The 21,962-nt window shown below is 38.1% G+C and overlaps 1 protein-coding gene across 1 annotated transcript in view; it reads right to left on the reverse strand.

The window, feature by feature from the left end:
- Tll1 (tolloid like 1) overlaps positions 1-21,962 on the reverse strand; it is a 183,510-nt gene that overhangs the window by 83,893 nt on the left and 77,655 nt on the right. The window contains exons 2-5 of the mRNA XM_052752355.1: positions 14,946-15,056; positions 11,335-11,415; positions 8,618-8,770; positions 7,962-8,079 (exon numbers count right to left, since the gene is read on the reverse strand). Coding sequence (XP_052608315.1) covers positions 7,962-8,079; positions 8,618-8,770; positions 11,335-11,415; positions 14,946-15,056 — 463 coding nt within the window. The remainder of the gene's footprint in view (positions 1-7,961; positions 8,080-8,617; positions 8,771-11,334; positions 11,416-14,945; positions 15,057-21,962) is intronic.

Below are 21,962 nucleotides of genomic sequence, written 5' to 3' on the forward strand. Positions count from 1 at the left end.
TTATATAGCAATTAAGCTACCCATGTTGAGTCATTCTTGCTGGTTATATCCAGAGAACAGAGCACTCTGCAAAAGGAATTCTGAGGGACAGAAAGGCTGTCTATTTATTTAATCCTAAAACACCCTTTTTGGCATAATTGAACCCAGAGCAATTTCCCATAATAAGATGGGTTTCATAGTGGAAAGGAAAAACAGATTTCACAGTGCCTATTTCATAGTGCTATTATTTTCAATGGCCCTGGGAAATAAGAAAAATGTGGTACTTTGATCCTTGACTAACTAAAACTCTTAGGAACAGGAGAATTCTAGACATTAAAGTTCATTAAATACATGCTTATACAAGTACAAGGCATGTGATGACAAGGTAACATGAAATTCAAAAATGCACGACTTAATCAAAACACTGTCTTAGTCTCCAGTGAAATCAAGTTTGATGCTATTTTCTTCTATTTGGTTCTTCCCATTTCATATCTAATTCATTTGTGATTTCTTACATCAAAGGTTAACCTGCCCTCTCAGAAAAAAACAATTTCCACATATAAAAGAGTTTCATTTCACCTTAAATTATAGAAAGTAACCAAAATCTCCTGTTCCTGGCTTTCGTTTAAGGTTTACATACCAAAATACCATAAAAGTTTTCTTTCTGTCGATCCATAACCTAGGGTTCCTTTTACCTTTTTGTGATTCCTTTCAAATTACTTCCAATTATTTCATTAAATCACTATATGATCTTCACTAAACTGACTCAATTTTTTAGTTAGTTTGTATTTTCAGAAAGTCCTAGACCACAAAATTTCAAGTGCCCCATTAAAATGTTAAATACAAGAGGGTGGGAGACTCCACTCCTTTTATTCACTGACTTGGCACAAACATCCAAAGCAAGGTGCTTACAGAAGACAGTACGTATTGCAGAGCCTGCTGAAATATCGACCCATCTTCCTCAGCTTCTCTACATCAATGAATAGTAAATACTTCACTGAGTATCTCCCCAGTTTAGTTCTTAATCAGTGGAAGAATAAATAAATAAACCACCTCTCCACACACTGGTTAACTCATCCTGATGAAAACTGATGGCAATTTTAGTCTTCTTTGGCTTTCTCAGTTCAAGTACCAACAGTAATCCCGAAGCCTCCCTTTCTTTCTAGTTGTCAATCCTCTTGGCTATACCTTTAAGCTAAGCCCAGAATCCATCCACCTCTCGTGGACTTCAATGCCAGCGCCCTTTTCTAATCTATCATTTCTTATGTGGCGTGTTGGGCTGTCCAGTAATTATTCTCCTGTTCTTTCTTACCTCACTTTCACCATGTTTTGTTAACATCATGATAGTTTTTATATGTCAAGTCCGATTATGCCATTATTCAGCAACTCTGTGGTAAATTGTGTCCATGCTCAAAAATACTCATCCCCCATCTCTGGCTGATAATTACAAGTCCCTATTCCACTAATTCTGGGTTTCATTACATGGCTTACTCTGGACAATATCACAGAAGCCAAAACTGTCATTTCTGGAGAAAACAGTTAAGAGCCAACACGTGGCTGACCATGTGGTTACCATTTGGTCTGCCATAAGAAGAGCTATGACCAGAGTGAGGCATTTCCATGAGACTGCACATAGGACTTAGATGGGCATATGTTAGTAAACAGCATTTGTTGCTGTAAGCAACCGAGCCAGAGGGGCCATTTGTTTTGATGCCTTCTAAATGATCTTCATACCCATAAATCTTCCCACATATAGCTCATCTCTCACCACTGTCCATATTGTCACTTCACTATATCCATACCCTGTGCTCTGCCTTGGATATGGAGTTAACTCATTCCTCCTTGTCTTTTCCTATCTATCCCATCAGAAATTCAAACCTTCAAGAGAACCTCTCTTCTCTACCTTCTTCAAGTCTTTGCACAAATTTGACCTTCAGTCTTCTCCATTTACCTTTCCTCTGAGAATTTATTGTGGGTTTTTTTTTCAGTTATTTTTTTTTTCTTTTCTGCCTTTTCTGGAATCTAAGCATTTTAGGAGACCAGACTCCCACAAGCTCTAGCTCACAGAACAGAGTCTCAGATGTGGCACAGCCTCCACAAATACTTCATGGGAAATGAGGTCACCTAAGTCAGGAAGGGGAGATGAGACTCCCGTGGTGACAGTAGGTAGAGTAGGGGTTAACAGGACTCTTTCTGAGGTTCACCCATCAACCTGGCTCTCCAGTTTTGCCTCAGTATAGTTCAAGAATTCATTTAAAACCAACTAATAAATTGTTTGTCATTAAATTAACTTGTCTCTGTTGTTTGCACGCAAGAATCTGGGCTAGTACAATCTTCGAAGTGAAATTATTCTCTTGCAGAAAGAAAACACCTTCTGTTCAATGCTGTAACCCAAAATATAGTATGAAAGTGGCACAGAATGGCAGAGACTCAAAATAAGCACAGGATAAACTCACTACGATCTTAGTGCAAACAGTCAAAATTCAAATATTGAAATAAAACCTAGAAAGCAGTTAAACAAATTAACTTGGTAGTTGGTTTTTTTAACAGCTGCTAAAGAGAATTAGGTAGACAAATATTACTGAAGAAGGTAATAGAGAAGTAGAAGAGATAAAGGACATTAGACTAAATTAATAAATTTAGTGACAAAAATCTCTCACAAAACAAATTAAATAATTTCCATTAAAAATACTTTACAGTTAATTGATAACTTTCTTATAATACTTACCACGATTATAACAGCCATTCATTGAAAATTGTAAGTTCTCAGATTAATTTTTTTTCAAATATGAAAGGGAGATTAAATTAGTTCCTGCTGAAAATGGTTCAAAGACAATTACATTTATATATGGCACTCAGAAGTCGGATTTTCACAGGAGTAGCATATGGACTCCACAGGTTATAATAGGAATATATATATATATATATATATATATATATATATATATATATAATGAAAAAAAGAGGCTATAACTTTGAAGGCAAGTGGGGAAGGGTATATAGGAGGATTTGGAGGGAGGAAATGGAAGGGAGAAATGTAATTAAATCTCAAAAAAAACCAAAAAATTTTTAAATGTAAAATGTCTGATTTTTAGAAACACAGATGAGTTTTAATTATGTCTGGGTAATTTGCAACTCTTTAAATTATCTTGATGTAAAAGATAAAATCTCACAGTGTTTTACTGTTTAAGAAATTTATGAGGCTGAAATAATGGTGACATTGTCTATACTTTCATGGTCACCTATATGTAAAACAATATGTGGGTGCCATGAGGGACACCAAGGTAAAGTGTATGCCCTAGTCCTTGACAAAGATAAATACATTACTTGAGCAAGCTGAAGTAAGGTAACTGTGACCACTGCATGTGGAACAAAATCTCACTGTGGGCATCTAAAAATGGATGACAACAAAGTCTGGGGAAGAATTCCACCAAGGAAAGAATAAGGCAATGGTGTTTCATCTTATTTCATTTAAAATTTGTTTGCTATTTTATTTATTCAGTTTTACTTAGTTGCTAATTTTGAACTGTTAGGAATCAAACCCAGGGCCTTGCAGGGCAAGTGTTTCACAACTGAGAGACATTACTATCTCCTGATTATTTAATTGACAAATAGTAACTCTACACATCTGTGGGGACTAATGTGACATTTCCATGCATATATTAATGCCCATTTCTAGAACTAGAAACTAAGCAAAATGGAAGAATGGGCTAGTTTGAACTTGTTTGCCCAGGCTTCTCCTGTGGAATCTCTAGGAGCATCCATCTTCAACTCTCCCATTTTTCTCTTCTTTTTTTTTTATTTAAACTTTTTTATTTAAACAAATATTTATACCTTATATCTTGATATGTTTTCCATTCCTTCAATTTCTCTCATATGCGGCCTCCCCACATTCCTCCCCACTCAACTCTCTCTCTCTCTCTCTCTCTCTCTCTCTCTCTCTCTCTCTCTCTCTCTCTCACACACACACACACACACACACACGCACACACAGAGAGAGAGAGAGAACCAAAATGCAAATCAAAATAACAAACAAAAGATTAGTAAGACAAAACATTCCCAAATCATCAGAGACAAAGTCTACAAAAATATCCTTGAGTTCATTTTGTGAGAGGGGAAGTGGACACAGGCTCCCATCCCTAACAAAGAAGCAGCTGTCTGCAATTGATGTTCACTGGCAGAGAAAAAATGAGTCTCCTTCAGTGGAGTCTCACTGGGTATGTTAACTGCATCTCAGGATAGAGCCCCATGGACAGGAGCACTTGTCCATTATACCCCTTTTGAGGTCTCCACACCATCACCATATGTTTTGTCATAGGAACGAATTGTCTTGTGCCGAGAGACATATTTTCATATTGTCTAATCTATTTTCTTCTTTTACATTCTAAACCCAGCACCTACCTCAAAAGGGCATTTAAAAAAAAACTATGAACAAAATCAAAAAGATGTGAGTGGAGAAAATTGGTCTGGAAGGATGAAAGTGAAATGAGAAACTTTAAAGAGATAATAAAATGTATATAAATATCAGTGTATTACAAACAAAAGCAGAGCTACACTTTATAAAGTTGAAGAATGGGAAAGAGGAAAGATGTGTTGATCCATGTAACACAAATATTAAAAGGTCTTATTAATTTAAAAAAAATCTGAAGCCAGATATTGGAGTGAAAGCTGAAAGATCAGAGAAACAGAACATGCCACAGCCGACCTCACCTTACCAACTCCTCAACCTCCAGAGCAAGACTTTCTGTTTCCTCATGCCTTATATACACCTTTCTGTGCTCTGCCATTTTACTTCCTTCCTAGTGCTGGGATTAAAGGCATGTGTGCTTCCCAAATATTTGGTAGCAAAGGCATGAGATCTCAAGTGCTGGGATTACAGGTATGTGCTATCATGCCTGGTTCTCTTCCCAGTACGTCCTTGAACTCACAGAGATCCAGATGGATCTTTGCCTCCTGAGTGATAGGATTAAAGATGTGTGCCACCACTGATATTTCTAATTTAGTGGCTGGTGTAGTGGGTAGTCATTCCAGCTTTGATCTGGAAGTTCCAACCCCCATTAAGACTTCGGCAACTGTCACGCCTACAAGGCGGGACCAAGGGAGGTGCCTGGAGACCTGAGATCTGGATGGGTCAGCTCCTTCACTCGGTTCAGGGACCCTGGACAGTGGAGGTGGGCCAAGCAGAGCTCCAGAGAACACCACTGGACTGCGATACACCTTCCCCAGACCCCGCGACCTACCTATCCCTTAATTTGTAAGTGACACCATTAAATAAATCTCCTTTTAACTACATGGAGTGGCCTTAATAATTTCACCAATAGGCTGGCTCTGTCTTCTGATCCCCAGATAAGTTTATTATGGTACACAATATATTGGAATACACAATATATCTCCACAATCCAAACATATTATGTATTTAGAAATACATGAACTGGGCTGTGATTGTTAAAAGTAGACAGTCAGAAGGAAGTACAGAGATCTGGATGTTTGAAATATGAAACAGATACAAGAACAAGAAAGTGCTTCAAAGGTAAGTGAAAATTACCCTGCCAAAACTCAAGCAATTTGAAGGAAACATTACTCAATTACTGAACAATAGATAATACTTTATGGCACTATCCAAAAATACCTGGAGACAATGATGTTTAACTTTTCTTAACGCCATTCAGGCCAAAATTGAAATCCATTACTTTTTAAAGTCAAATCATCTAGAAAAACATGGGAAAAGTAAAAATAATGTGATAGACTCACTCCCATACTCACTGAAATTATGTATGTTTCCCTTAAATAGGAAAGGGGGCATGATAGAGCGAGTATTTCCTCCAAAAGAATTAAGTAACCATTTTGACTTCTGTATATGAACACAGAGTACTTAGATAGTTAACGCAGTTAGATAAATTCTTGTGTCAAGAAGAGTTTCAGGTAATAAATTCAAAATAAATGAAATAACATTAAAAACATTTTTGTTGAGAGCCTTTAACAAATATTTATTATTATTTTTTAGATCACTATATAATGAGAGAGAGCACAAAAGGGTGAGGATTCAGGTGGGAGGGGACATAGAGAGGACCTGCAAGGAATATGGGAAAGGAGAAAACTTAAGTAGAATATATTGTATGAAAAAAAGTCTATTTTCCATTGTAAAAAATTACATTAAAAAAATAAAGAAATCTAGAGACTCTAAAGCAATTTAACTACCCATGGCCATAATCACTGTTCTTTAGTTCAATAAAAGGACAGAAGTTTCCAAGTAAAAAAAGAGAAAAAAAGGAAAATAAACACTTTGTAATGGTGTGGATGTTCACGATGGTTGGGTTTCGTGGCCACAACATCTCTCTACTGACCGTTAGGAACATCATAAATGAGGAAGTCCAACCGTGTGTGCCTTCTGGTCAGAGAGAACCAAAAACAGACGGAACCACTACCAAGTACTGCTAGAAAACAAATCGAGCAGTTTCTAGATAGAAATGGAAATTGATTCCAAACACAGGAGAAAAGTTTGAAGATTTCCAGGAGAGGACACTTTTTTAGAGTTTTTTTTTATTGCTTCTTTAATCCTGTGTATATGTGGGGTTGGGGGCATGCCCACAAGAGCGGGTAACGACAGAGGCCACAGGCATTGGATCCCCTAGAACTAGAGTTACAGGCATCTGCAGGTTGTGCTGATGTGTGTGCTAGGGACAAAACTCAGGTCCTCTGGAAAAGCAGTGACTTCCCTGAGCCACTGATCCATCCCTCCAGTCCAAATAGAAGGGCTTTGGAAGTGTTTGCCACTACTTGGAGAGCTGCTACTATTGTAGCTTGAAATATGAGATTTGGTGGGGGGCGTGAAGACGGACACAGCTTATGTGGCCCTTACTCTAAGTCCTCAATGTTTCTTGAAGGAAGTTGGGATTTTTTTTTTTTTTTACAAGTCAGGCATAAAATGTTCTTGAATATAAATGAATATTCACTTATAAAGAGAAGAGTACCAGTTTTCCTATTAAAGAAGTTTAGAAAATGCACTCAATTAGTTTAATAACAATTATGGCTATTGGTACTTCTGCTGTAGAAGTAGCTACTAAAATATAATCTCAGAAATTACAGAACATTTTTACCTGAAAAATGTTTATATTTATTATTCATTGTGTCAATGAGGAACTGCACATGACTGGGTGCACATGGAGAGATGAAGAGGTCATCTTGTAGGAGCTGATTTTATGCTTACAGCATGTAGCTTTTGGAGACCACTTGGGCAACCAGGTCTGTTTGTACACACATTCACTCTCTGGGACATCTTGCCAACTTCCTAAAATTATTATCTATTTCAATGTAATAGTCTATAATAATTTCATATATACATATAAATTGATCCTATTTACCTCCCACTTCCTCCCCAACTCCTACTGAATCCCCACACTTTCCTCTTTAAATGCTATGTCCTTGTTTTATTATTTCTTTTTTTAAAATAATGTTTAAGAAAGCATCTGTTATTTTGTAAGCACATTTGTGAAACACTATTGTAGAAGAAAACACCAAAGAATCTCAGAAAGTATAAAATCTTGCTCTCCTCAGCATGCTTGGAAGGCAATTGCTCGTGGTGGTAACTTGGTAAATTAAGACAGGGGAGCAGGTAGATTGGCCTAACTGTCTGAGATGCTACAGGGAGGAACTTGAGTCCCAACATAGGACCCAGAGACCAAATGACATGATGGTCAACCGTAGTAGAAACCAACTGCTTAGATTTCCCAGGGAGACTGGACATGGACAGTGAAGTTTCTGAACACAAAAGGCAGAATTCTAGAAAAACTGCTGTACCAAGAGAAACCTGCAAAGGGGTACAAAGCCCAGTGATCATAAAATACCTTTGTCTGAATGCAAATTTTCTTATGCAAAACTCAGACTGTCTCTTGGCCAACGTACTACGCAAACAGGAAGAAAGGGATCCTGCCTATCAGCCTTCCCCTTTTAGTCTTCAAAACTGAAGTCCATTCTCTACTTACCCACAAGGCCTATAGGTGAACACAATGTAACTCTCTTCATCACTTCTCTCAGTGAAAGTCACACATGTGTGCTTTTCCCAGTGTCTCATGGCCTGCTTGAACATGGCTCGCTGGCTGCCTGGAAAAATTCATGACTTTAATAAAACAGTGTGGGCTTTCAGGGAGGCGTGTTTTGTGATGGCTCCCCCATCCTGGCTGGCAGTCAGGGTTCCAGCCAGCACTGAAGTCAACTGTGCCTGGTTCACAGCACCACACATGAGTCATTGCTCAGAATCCACACTCATTTTATAAGCAGAGGGTGAGACCCACTAGCTCTACAAATATGTGCAGACAGACTCTAGGGATGTGTGTGCATTCTTCCTGTCACCGCAGAGACGCTGCCTTCCAAAGTAAATTTCAAACAGTATAAAATCCGGCATAGTACTTTAGACCCTAAAATGAAAGACTAAAGATATTTTACTTCAAATTCAGAGATGTTACAAATTAGCAACCCAGGTTAATTGAGCCCTTTCCCCCCCCCCCCCCATGTTTGATAGTATACTTTCTATAGTAATACTCTATAAAAACACATGACCTGTATAATAGATTTCCTTTACACACACACACACACACACACACACACACACACACACACACACACACAGGGAATGTCTTACCAGTAAAGTTTCCTCCTATGACATAAGGAATAACACCTCCAGGCCATATTCTTTCCGTTCTTGACGTCGCAGCTCTGGGAACTCGATTTTTCTCATTTTGCTCTAAGAATTTCGGAGGTGCTTTTCCTTTAGTGGTCTTATTTTGCTCCAAGCCTGTAGCGACATTTAAAACATCTGTCAAACACAAGTCACCTGTCAGAAAAGCATGCTTCTCTTCAAGGATAAAAGTTCAACTATCTTACATATTATTTATTTTTTTAATTAAGAGATTTTCTATTCATTTTACATATCAATCACAGATTTCCCTGTCCTCCCTCCTCCCACCCCCAGCCTTCCCCCCCAAACCCACCCCACCTTCCCACCTCCTCCAAGGCAAGGTCTCCCATGGGGAGTCAGCAGAGCCTGGTACTATAAATATGCCCAAACTGCATTAAAGGAAAATGGCAGCCATTTTATATACTTTAAAAATATATAGAAATATTTAAGTATATCGTGCCCCAATATCATTTCTCAGTGCCCTATGGATGAGCCATGATGAATTTCCATATTTCAGGCAATAGGATATAGAAGTCTGGAAAGAGTTTAAGGTCATGGAAAAATTGTCTTACACTGCTTATCTTATCAGCCCAGAAGCTATTCATCACAGTTGATAAAATAGATACTGTTACGTGAGAGAGTTCAGTTTCCAATATTACTTCTTTAAATTATTCTGGCCAAGTACTTAATCGTTAAAATCCAGGTTGGTATTCCAATAGTACAAGGTAAAGCCATAAACGTTACATCATAGACATAGTTAAACTGCTGGCCACTGAGACAATAGGCTGTCTCCATTCCTACCTTCTCTCTTCTACTCCAGCTATCAAGGGGAGCCAGCGGCTGCTACAACGTGGTAACAGAGTAACAAAATGCTGCCTGTTCAAAGAAAACTCCAACTCAGGAGTCTTACTTTCCTTGTCTTTCTTGCCATTTTTCTTGCTGTGTTTGCTTTTCATGAATGTTCATGACTGTTCTTTTCATTCATCAATCAGTGTTGCTGTGATGCCCCTCACTATTAAATGCTCTATTGTGATAAATACTGAACATAGACCCAATGACCAAGTCTGGAGTATGTCTATCCCTTCAATGTCCTTAAGCAAACATATTGTCTTTGCTTAGAAAGATCACTTCTGGAAAGCGTGTTCATTGATCATTGAATCATTAACCTATCAAGTGAAGCAATGTTAGGACATTAAACCTAAATAAAGGACTCTACAAAAAGGTTTCAGAGCTATGAATGGTAATAAACTTAATATTATAGGCGTTAACTAATTGTGAAACCAGAATAAAGTGTTTATGAAATATATACATGCATATACAAACATGTTATTATTATTTTGTTTTATTTTAGTGTTGCAGCACGAATCTTAAAGGATCGTATTAATGAAATCAAACCTGAGGCCAGTTATTGGGGTGAATGCTGGATGATCAGAGAAGCAGAACAAGCCACAGCTTCCTCACCTTGCCAATTCCCCAGCTGATCTTGTTTCCTCAGACTGGAAGCCTCTGTGTCCTCATCCAAATGGTTCTCAGCTGAACTGCTGCTCAAAAGCCTAAAAGTTTAACCAACTCTAGTTCCTGGTTTTCACGCCTTATATACCTTTCTGCTTTCTGCCATCACTTCCTGGGATTAAAGGCGTGAGTCACCATGCCTGGCTGTTGCCAGTGTGCCTTTGAACTCACAGAGATCCGGATGGATCTCTGCCTCCCAAGTGATAGGATTAAAGGTGTGTGTGCCACGATTTTCTGGCCTCTATATCTAGTGGCTGTTCTGTTCTCTGACCCCAGATAAGTTTATTAGGATGCACAATACCACCACATAGTGTTTTGGTTGTTGTTTTAAAATTTATTTATTTTCGTGTATACAGATGTTTGCCTGCATGTATATCTGTGCACTACATTTCTGCCTGATACCTGTAGAAGCCAGAAGTGGGCATCCGGTACTCTGGGACTGGAGTTTCAGTTCTGAGTTGCAATGTTGGTACTGAGAATTGAATTGAGGTCCTCGGCATGAGCATCCAGTGCTCTTAAGGACTGAAGCAGTACTCTTATTTTGTTTTTTGTTTGATTGTGGTTTGTTTTTATTTGGGGGTTTGTTTGTATGTATGCTTGTTATTTGTTTGCTTGTTTGTTTTGAGGCAGGGTCGTAGGCATTCCTAAAATCCATAGTGTAGCTCAGGCCACCTCTAGCTTATGGAAATACACCTTACCAACCTCCAAAGTGGCATGGATTACCGGCATGAACCACCATGCCTGGTCCAACTCTTTTCTAAACTGAAATATCTTTTTGTCAAGTTAATAAAAAAGGTTTTCATTTAGAAACAAATATCACTGTGATTTCTTTTTCATTTGACAAAAATTGAGGCAGCCCCATGGCCTATAAAAAATATTTTGGTATGGTACTTAATGAACCAGAAATAAATATCAATAATTAATTAATACTTATCATTTTATATAAGGAAAAGCTTAAGTTAAGTCAAGAGAACATTTCAATTTTCTCCAACTTAAGTTCTAAATACCGGGCATGAATTATCAATTAATAAAATACAAAAGGGACTCTTTCTCAGTGTATCCTTTACCTCCTTTACAGAATAGTGGCACATTGATTTTAATAAACTGAATTTCTATGAGTATCATTTTTACTGTACATCAAGAGTCTGCAACTTTAAGCATTTATATACCAGAGCCAAGTCTTCTTATCCTGTCTATAAGTTGATAGAGAGCCCCTCGTTTCTTTGGTATGCCATGATCTCCAAATCCACCTAAAGAATAAAGGAAAAATATTAAGTCTAATGCTGCCAGTCCTTCCAAATAAACAATAGTAATACTGCTGGTTTCTGCTCAGTTGGGTTTTTATGTGGAATTAACGTGTTAGAAAGCATTATTCAAGAATCTTTGTAGAGGGTAAAGTTTCTACAGGAACACATACTAGTAGCTAAGAATAAGGAGGTGGGAGAAACTCACCAGCAACCTAAATTACTTTATTTGGGCATCATGACAATTGAGTTATCTATTGATAATCTGAAACATTCTTCTTCTCTGTGGCCTTGACACCACCTGTTGCCACATAACTATGCTATGCAGAATGTCAGGAAGTCACAGAGTCCTATTGATGGCTTCCCAGCTATTTTCCCTATGTAAACTGAGTCTGTTCAGATGTCTTGCCCGTAAATGGAAATCAAAACATTAAAAGAGCAGACTTGCAGGGCAACTTTTGTTCCTAAACTTTGAAATATCGGGTCAATTTTATAATACATTCAGCTACATCTTGAGGGTTATTTTCCCTAATTTATATAATCAAGAAAAAGTCACAAGGTCAGTACCCCAATGCAACGTTCAATTGTAAAATGTGTTACATTACGTTATGCAATTTGCAAGATTTTTAAAAATAATGATAAAATGGCTCAAGGATGTTCCAGAACATAAGGAAGAAAAGAGGAGAGGATTAAGAAAATCTAACCTCTTAAAGGAGAAGCCAACGTCCTTATAAGGCAAACAGTGGGAGCAGGGGCTAGTAGTCTGCTTAATTATTTGCATTACATGGTCACATTTTTTTCTGTGCAGCTTGAGAAAAATTTTTAAAATTTTTTAGACATTTCAGAAAGATGAGATCACACTCAAATGTACTCATTCCTAAGCAGTCACTTGACACCCTTTTAAAGTATGGGTTCTACTTGTTTTCAGCAACCATGATATGGAAGCTTTAGTTATATTCTATGGGGCCAAAATGCATGTAACTAGATCTCTTAAGGTCACCTTATGAAAAATAAACACATATCTTGGCTACTACCAAGATAGTTCTATGGATGTGAATCATAGAATTGAAAGGTGATGTTCTAAGCCTATGGAAGGAAATCGTACTTGGAAGAATAGTGGAGCAATTTTGAGTAATATTAAGAATAAATGAAATAAAGTTTAACAATAGAATAAGCAGAATAAAATTTGACCCTGGCAGCTCACAAAACTTTAAAAGGGTTGTAGTGTTGTCACTTGTTCCGGAGTACAATGGAAACACACAAATCAAGAGTTTATTTGTAAATATAACTCAGACATTTTGAAATTAGAAGAAGAGAAAAATAAGAACTCCATATAAAAAAATCACAGGAAGCAAAATAATGGAGTAAAATCATAAAATACAGGACACTTAAATGATCTGAAACTCACCTCTAGAGTGCAAGTGACAACTGAGCTTTCTGTCCTGTGTGCTTGTCCACATGGACTTATAATGTTGCTATTATCAAAATCATATTGTGTTCTGTACACTACAAAGAAATATTATTTTCCCTCCAACTATGTTGTCTCAGAGCCTACATTTAAATGAAATATCAACATTAAATGGTAGTGTTAAGTTTTTTAATCACAGAAACTCAATGACTCCTAAACAGTATGGGAAGTGAGACCTAAGAAATGGCCTAAATAATACTTAGAGCAAAGGGTAACTTGAATAGAAATTCAAAACGTAGTTTAATGAACACAGGGTTTTGCAGAGTGGTGTCAGTGCTTTATCGTCCAGAATAAATTGCCCCATAAAAGTTGGAGGAAGAACCGTACTGTGGAGGAAGGTGCTGTCCAAATTCCATGCTAAGCCTAGCAGAGGGGTCTTGGAAAGAGAGCCAACTATGACTAAATAGATATGAAAATGTCATGAGGAGATCTGCACCTTTCCTTGTGTGTGTGTGTAAGAGGTTAAAGAAAATTGATGGCTTTGAAAATCTGAGTTCACAGAGCAAGTTCTGTGGCCTTTAGTTGTGCAGTATTTGGAATGCACAGCCCAAAGTATGTACCTATGTGAATCACATGTGGTTCTCAAGATATCCTAGCATGAGTTATGAATATGTGATATAGATTACCTACGTATTTGTATTTGCGTATGTATGTACAGTGCTCCAGGTTTCAGGAAAGCTTGTCACTCTATATAACAAAGGCCAAAACATACGACTTTTTAGTGAATTCCTTAGATTTTACCTTTTGTATTCCTCATGCAAGACTTTCCTTAGCTGCGATAATGGTATTTTAACTCAATAAGTCAATGCCCTTATTTTAGAAACTGCTTGCTAAAACATATAATATGGGAATGTGATGTGGCATTTTATACATATTTTCTGTAATTAATTTCAAAATGTTTTCACACATTTGCATGTGCATGTCTGCACACACACACACACAGCAAACTGTTAACATCGGCTGCATTTAGGAATCATACCACTGGCACCCTCTGCATTATCATACAGCTTTTCCATATGTTTGAAATTTTCTGAGACAAACGCTTACTAAAACAAATGAGTTAGACAAAGAAATATTGATGCACAGTAAAACGTCTTAACTCTAAGACAGATTTATTTGCTGGATAGCAGAGAGGAATTGTACACATATTTACTATTACATAAGGCTAGGACAGTGGTTCTCAACCTTCCTAAGGCTGTGGCCCTTTAATACAGTTCCTCATGTTGTGGTGACCCCCCCAACCCAAAATTATTTTCATTGCTACTTCCTAACTTTAATTTTGCTACTGTTATGAATCAGTTAAGATCTGATATGCAGGATATCTGATATGTGACCCCTGTGAAAGGGTCATTTGACTACCCAAAAGGTCATGACCTATAGGTTGAGAATCACGGGGATGAGTAAGAGAACATCAAACTAGCAAAGGAAGAAATTCAATAAGATAAAAGGAATGCATCAAACCAATGTTTTCCTGCCTGGTGTGGTAGCATTTGATTATAACAGCACCTGGGAGGTGAAGGGAGGAGAATAGAAAGTTGGAGGCCAGTGTGGACTGTATAGCAAGGGTGAAGCTAGTCTAGGCTGCAGGAGACACTGCCTCAAAAATTAATAGATAATTAATAAATAAATAAATAAATAAATAAATATCAGCTATAACTAAAAAACAAAAGTTCATCCTTTTAGTCTTACCATCTCCTCCAAAATGAAACTCAGAATAAAAATCATACCAAGAAATTATAAAAGATATTTAAACCTTAAAAGACAATATTTTAAGACTCTGGGTTTCCATATAGGCTTAATTCCAATGTGGTCAAAACAACTAATATTGAAATCACCTCCAGGGGTTTCCATAAAAGTTATTGGTGCAGAGCCAGGCATGGAACATAAGTACCAAATGGGTCATTAAATAAAATTATAAGTGAAAGATACAATAAGATCCTAAACTTCAAACTATGTTTATTTCCATGTACAAAGTCAAATTTGATGTGGGTTTTTAAGAGTATTCACAGAATTTCAAGTATATTGTTCCCCAAGTCAATGATAAATGTATTGAAATAGTCAGCCATACCTGTGGTATGTCCAAGTTTGCCAAAGGGGCTCTGAGTCAGGTCAATGGTCCTGTCTATTTGAAAGATATTTAAGTCTTCATCGTCTAAGGCAATGTCACCCCAAAACACAGCTAAAACAAAGAAGTAGGATTAAAGTGTAAAATATGTCAGCATAAAATGAATTCATATCAAGTTAACTATGGAACGTTGTGAAATGGCTGGGGAGCTGCCTCAGAAGTTAGAAGCACACACTGCTCTTGCACAGGACCTATATTTGTTTCCAGCAACTCCCTCAGGTACCTCAGAAACCACTGTAACCCCCACTGATGGCCATTGCACTAAGGTCCACACTCCTCCCCTACACATGCAAACACATGATTAAAAATGAACTTTTTTTTTAAAGAGCACATTTTTAAAGATAATCCTACCTGGCTGGGTACATCAGACTTGTCACAGCATAAACCCATCCCCCAACTTTCTATTTTTGATAGAAAGGAAAGAGTATTTTGTTTGGGTGAGCTGATCTACAGGGAGAAGCTGGTACCATGAGCCGATCTGCAGATTTGAAAACGTAGTATGGATGCTTGCGTTTTCTCTGGATGCCTGTGGCCCTATGCAAGCCATCACCAACAGGTGGAAGCAGTAAGGAGGAAACGATGCTCCACCAGGACTCAATTCAGCGAGATTCAATTCAAACTAGGAAGGAAGGCAGCCGCTCCCTCAGCACACTCTGTTACTTCTAAGGCATGTCTTTAAAGACCAAACTGCCTCCGGGTATTTAGAAATGGATGTGCAATTTAAAAAACTAAGTTTTAAGTCAACATTTACTTAGGCAACAGCTACATGCTATGCTATTAATGACTAATGAGTAATGGCTTGTCACTTCAGGAGCCTCAAAATCACTCCATAACCCAGAACACACAGATTTTATCCAGGGCTTTGTGCTACTTAAAAAAAAAGCAAAGATCTATAAAGGAATGGGTCTCATTTATAACTAGCACGCAAATTTATCTTTTAAGCTCATAAATACTAACACAATAATGAAATGGATCCTTGTTCAAATCGAAACTAAGGCTTTGACTACGTTGTAGCAAAAGATGTCACAGTACTCTAACTTCAGGGTACTTGGCAGAGAATGAGTTTATCCTGAAACATTAAAACTCTGGAAAATGCCTAGAATTTCCAAGGTTATTTTTGATTTTGTTCTTTTATCTTTCTTTTTGTTTTAATACTGGTTTGCAAATACTGCTTTTGTAGCTTTATATTTTCTTCTGTAAAACAAAAAAAGGGGGGAAATGAAGATTTATGAAGTGATAAAAACAAAATTTCTGTCTCTTATTGGATTATAATCTTCATCTTTATGAATTTTAGCACTATAAAGAACTACTTAATAAAAAGTAGTGGACTTACCAAATTTCAATTCCCCTCCTAAAGGTTATGACCTGTTTGGTACTTCCCTCTTAGGCTAGGCATATTATATAATCAATTTAATTGACTGGCAAGTTTGGGTTCTTTACACAAAACTGGGAGGTAAGAAGGTCAGATTGATGCACAAATCAAGACAGGAAGAAAACAGAACTCAGTTCAAGGTAGGTTATCAGCTCAAAATATGGATAATTCTTTCTTAACTCAATGTCTGTCTCCCTCCATGCCACCAGTGCTGAGCTCTGCCAACCAAATGACAATCTAATCAACATAGAGAGAGGCTTACTGTCACTTACAGTCATAGAAACAAAGTCACAGAGAGAGAGAACAGTTTACAACACTAAAAGCTTTGAGGCCCAAAATTAAATCCAGACTCTAAAATTGAATTCACTTCATACACATGCCACAGAAACCACCGAAAGTCATGCATCCCATGAAAGAAATAATCAACCTTAATTTATTATTTTATCAATCATAATGAAAGAACCATTGGTTTTCATTAAAACATTTCACATTCAAGGTCTTCAGGTAAATTCAAGTTTACTATTCTTTAAAACACTGCCATTATGTGTATGACTCAGGGAATAGTTGTGATCACGGGCAGTTAAAGTCAGCCTATCTCTCCCTTAATGCTGTAGTCCTGCAGACAACCAGAGAGCCCAAAGCGGGGCTTCTCTAATTGTGAATGAGAATCACAGAACCTGCTCAAAACAAAACTTCAGGATTAAGTGGGTCTGGAGAAGAACCTCAGATTTCTACATTTAATAAACTCCCAGTTTCTGGGAATAGTTATCACAGTCATCATCTTTAATATTATTCATTTTTTATTTCTGTAAGAATAAACTTTCAGACTGGCTGACTAGAAATTTGAGGCACTGCACTACTGAAATATCAATTTGTCTACATTTTACATAATAAATAGGTTTTCAGTAAGTTAAAAACATGAGTGTGTTTTTGGATTTTTATTTTCTTGTATGACATTTCATATGGGATAAGCGCAAATGCCCTGATGTGTTACACCAAAGACAGTCAACAATCCATGGATAAGACATGCAGCAGAAGCCATTACTTCTAGAAAGACAAAAAAAGAAAAAGAAAGAAAGAAAAGAAATAAGGAAGGAAAGAAAGAAAGAAAGAGAGAGAGAGAGAGGGAGGGAGGAAGGAAGGAAGGAAGGAAGAAAATGCATGAGGCCAGATGATACTTACAGACAAAACAGTTCTGGAGAACATAAACCCATTTTATTTGTCACCTTTTGCTCTAACTCATAACTATAGCTTCAGATACAGCTTGGCAGGCAGTTCTTAATGCTTCAGAAACTGGTCCAGGAGAAGACCAAGCACTTTCTTAGAAACAGTGAGTGAAGGAGTGCTTATGTACTGTAGGGATGCATGATAGACCCCATACATCTTCAAATGCACGTTAAACACACACACACACACACACACACACACACACACACACACACACACACACCACACCACACCACACCACACCACACACCACATTACAATGTTAAAAATGCCCAGTTTCTCCACATGGCACAGATTTTGGGTTTTCTTGTGGTGTCTCTAGTTAAATCGAAGTGTTGTTTTTCTGTATGTTAAAATATTCTGTGCGAGTCTTGGCCCATCAAGCTAGAGCATGACCATTTCTACTGTCTATTTAGCTTCTTCATCACAATCTGCTATATATTTGATATTTTGGGGCAAAATGTTGTGGAATATTACTTTAGGCAAAGATATGTTACACTCCTTTACACTGTGGAATATTGTTTTAACAATGTAAAGGTGTGCTACATTTGTTTCTGCTGTATTTGCTTAATTATGTAAAGATATGTTGCATTTGTTACACCTTGTCTGCCTAAGGCACCTGATTGGTCTAATAAAGAGCTGAATGACCAATAGCTAGGCAGGAGAGGGATGGGTGGGGCTGGTGGGCAGAGAGAGAATAAGCAGGAGGAGAAATGTAGACTTGAGAGAGAAAAGAAGAAGGAAAGAGAACAAGAGAGAAAAAGAGGGACATGCCCAGGGCCAGAAGCCAGGCAGCCACCAGCCAGACACAGGAAGTAGTGAAAGTAAGATGTACAGAAAGAAGGAAGGAAGGAAAGGAAGGAAGGAAGAAAGGAAGGAAGGAAAGAAGGAAGGAAGGAAGGAAGGAAGGAAAAAAGCCACAAGGCAAAACATAGATAAAGAGAAATAGATAAAATAGGAGCCAAGATGAGGCCAAGCATTCATAACTAATAATAAATCTCCATGTCATGATTTGGGAGCTGGTTGGTGGCCCAAGAGAGAGCCTGGTACACAAAGAAATACATGAAATTCTAGATTCTACTTTGGAATTGTTTTCCTCTTCCTGTTCTCTATTTTAATCTTGTGATCTTGATCTTAAAGCATCATAAATTAAAGAGTAAAAGTACCAGTTATTATTAATTTGGCCTATTTAACACAGCGAGTTGGCACTGATGAGATTAGAGCTGGAAGGAATGTGGGAAGCTGGTTATGGGATGACACTGTGAAATAAGTGCTTGAATGGGATTAAAGTATTTCCTATCTGTCTGGAATTCTGTTGAGATTCCTGTGGCCAAAAGGGAGCTGGAGCTAACTAGTGGGCCAGAACTAAATGTTGAATGGGCAATTTTGAAACTACATGCAAAACCACAGGTTTTGTTTTTCACCTAAAGGTCATTTGTCTTCAATATCTTACAGAACTGGGGGTGGCAGTAGACCAGGACGGTTGTAGGGATTCTGCTGTGGTGCACTGAGTAAGAATGTTTCATAGGATAATGTATAGTGAGACTGGACAAGCTAAACTGTGACTCTCCACACACTCTCTGTAAGGGGTCTTGAGCCACACAGCAGCAGTTATAGAGGTAAAAACAGAAGTTTCAATTACAAATTATCGAATAGGACACCATTGAGATAGCTTGTAAAAGTACTTGACACCAGAACTGGTACCTGAATTTCATCCCCGGGGCCCACATGGCGGAAGGAGAAAATCAGTCTGCTCCTTCAGGTTGTACTCTGACATCTACATGCACGTTGTGGAAATATCATGCATAAAAGCATACACAGAGAGAGAGAGAAGGGGGTGAGTTCATATACACAGAGAGAGAGAGAGAGAGAGAGAGAGAGAGAGAGAGAGAGAGAGCTCATACACAGAGAGCACACAGACACACAGACACACAGACACACACACACACACACACACACACACACACACACACAAAGAGAGAGAACACACACATACAGACATACAGAGTGACAGACACAGACAGAAGGGAGAAAGGAAAAGCAACACAAAGAACAAACAAACAAACAAACAAACAAATAAATAAATAAATAAATAAACACTAAATGTACTTAAAATGCTTAAACAAGAAGAAATCATATTTTGTCTACTTCATTTTCTTTATCTTTTAGTATTGATGGTAGTTTCCCAATGGGTACTTTTAAGAAGGATTAGAGTTAGTCGTACCTAATACCTTTTAAAAACAGTATAAAATATGTATGGGTTTATAAACAGTGAACCCACAGATTTTTCTGGGGACAAATCCAAAGCCTATTGTTAAAGAGATCACACAAATGGTATAGATGGGTGCCTTTACCAAGGTCAAAGCCTTTCAATACACTGAGGAAAAATACTCTTACACAGAGTATCCCTAAAAAAAATCAATACAATTATTAGATTAACACCATAGTACTTACATCTGGTTGCTATTATACCTGAGAGCACAGTGAGGTAGATCAAGAGAGTCTGTGGGGCCTTACCAATGGAGAAAAGCCCCCTCCCAGAAAACCCCTCTTCCCAAAAGTCCTATTCTGGTGTGTCCTCTTCCTTATGTCCTGCGTCAGGGTGCTTACCTCACAGCAGGCGAGCACACAGAACTCCATAAGGATGCTTTCAATTATCTAATTTCTCGGTCTAGATTCGAAAATATTAATCACACCAGGAGGTGCCTGCTTCTCACTTTTATTCCTTTTAAAAATATGTTTATTTTTAACTAACACGTAAGAACAAAACTGTACCTATTAATGGTATAGCATTTCAGACTGATATCTGTATGCATTAAACAATATTTAAACCAGGTTTAATATATCTATCTTCAAAATATTTATCCTTTTCACATTTATTTACCATTTGTGCAGGGGAGAAGCATGCATGTGCCATGAAGCATGTATGGAAGTCGGAGGACAATCGGCAAGGTTTGGGTTTTCAAGACAAAGTTCCACCCCAGCTAACAAGTCTTTGACAATTGATGGCTATACAGAGAGAGCAGGACAGTTTTCTGTAAAGTTGTAGTCCCTGGTAGGTGGAACACACTCTAGTCGATGGCCACAAATCCAAGAGTATACCAGCACAAACTGGACTTGATGGATTAAAAACCAAAAGTTGATTGGGCGTTGGTGGCGCACGCCTTTAATCCCAGCCCTCGGGAGGCAGAGGCAGGAGGATCTCTATGAGTTCAAGGCCAGACTGGTCTACAGAGTGAGATCCAGGACAGGCTCCAAAACTACACAGAGAAACCCTGTCTTGGAAAAAAACAAAAACAAAAAGTTGCATGGGTAGAGAAGTGGGAGGGTGGATCTGGAAAAAGTTAGGGGAGGGATGAGTATGATCAAAACATATGACATGATATTCTAAAACAACTAAGTTTTAAAAGTAAAAGTAAAAGAAGAATTGGGTTTTCTCCTTGCCTTGTGCAAGTTCTTCTCAGGACCACAGGCCTGGCAGCAAGCCTCATCCCCCACCCCATACCCGCTGAGCCTACTCATCAGCCCCTAGTTATCATTCTGTGAAACTAACACTTTCAAATTCTTTAGCTGTTAAAAACGTGCATTATTTTTATCTGTAGTCAACCTGCTGAACCATGACAGAGCCTTGAGTCCTTATTGCCAGAAAAATATTAAGAGAGATTTCCAATACATTAAAACTGAAAATTGGAAGCTGAAGAGATATTTCAGTCCATAAAGAGCTTGCTGCAATGGCATGAAGAAATTATTCTCATCCAGGAAGCAAAGCGGCATGGTGGCACACACTTGTAATGGCCGTGCTGGGGAGAGGCAGGAAGAGACAGGAAGGTTCTGGACAATGGCTAGCAAGTCAGCCTAGTCCTGCTCCCTAAAACCCAAGCCAGAGATACCTCCTAAGAATTATGTGGTAGTTTGAATGTAATGGCCCACATAAGCTCATAGATAGTAGCACTGGTGGGAGGTACGGTTTTATAAAGAGTACATATGGCTTTGTTGGAGGAAGTGTGTCACTGTGGGGGCAGGCTTGGTCTCCTATGCTCAAAATAAGGCCAGTGTCTCAGTTTACTTTCTGTTGCATGCAGATTAAGATTTAAAACTCTTAGCTCCAGCACCATGTCTGCCTGCACACTGCCATTTCCGGCCAAGATGGTAATGGACTAAACCTCTGAACTGTAAACACCACAGATAAATGTTTTCCTTTATGAGAGTTGCTGTGGTCATGGCATCTCTTCAAAGCAATAGAAATCCTAACTAAGACAAATGATAATGCCTAAAATTGTCCAGCACACACATACACACACACACACACACACACACACACACACACACACACACACACAAACCTACCTGCATACATGCAA

The sequence above is a fragment of the Peromyscus californicus genome, unplaced genomic scaffold (assembly GCF_007827085.1).
Source record: "Peromyscus californicus insignis strain IS unplaced genomic scaffold, ASM782708v3 Scaffold_23__1_contigs__length_62951481, whole genome shotgun sequence".
Taxonomy (NCBI): Eukaryota; Metazoa; Chordata; class Mammalia; order Rodentia; family Cricetidae; genus Peromyscus; species Peromyscus californicus.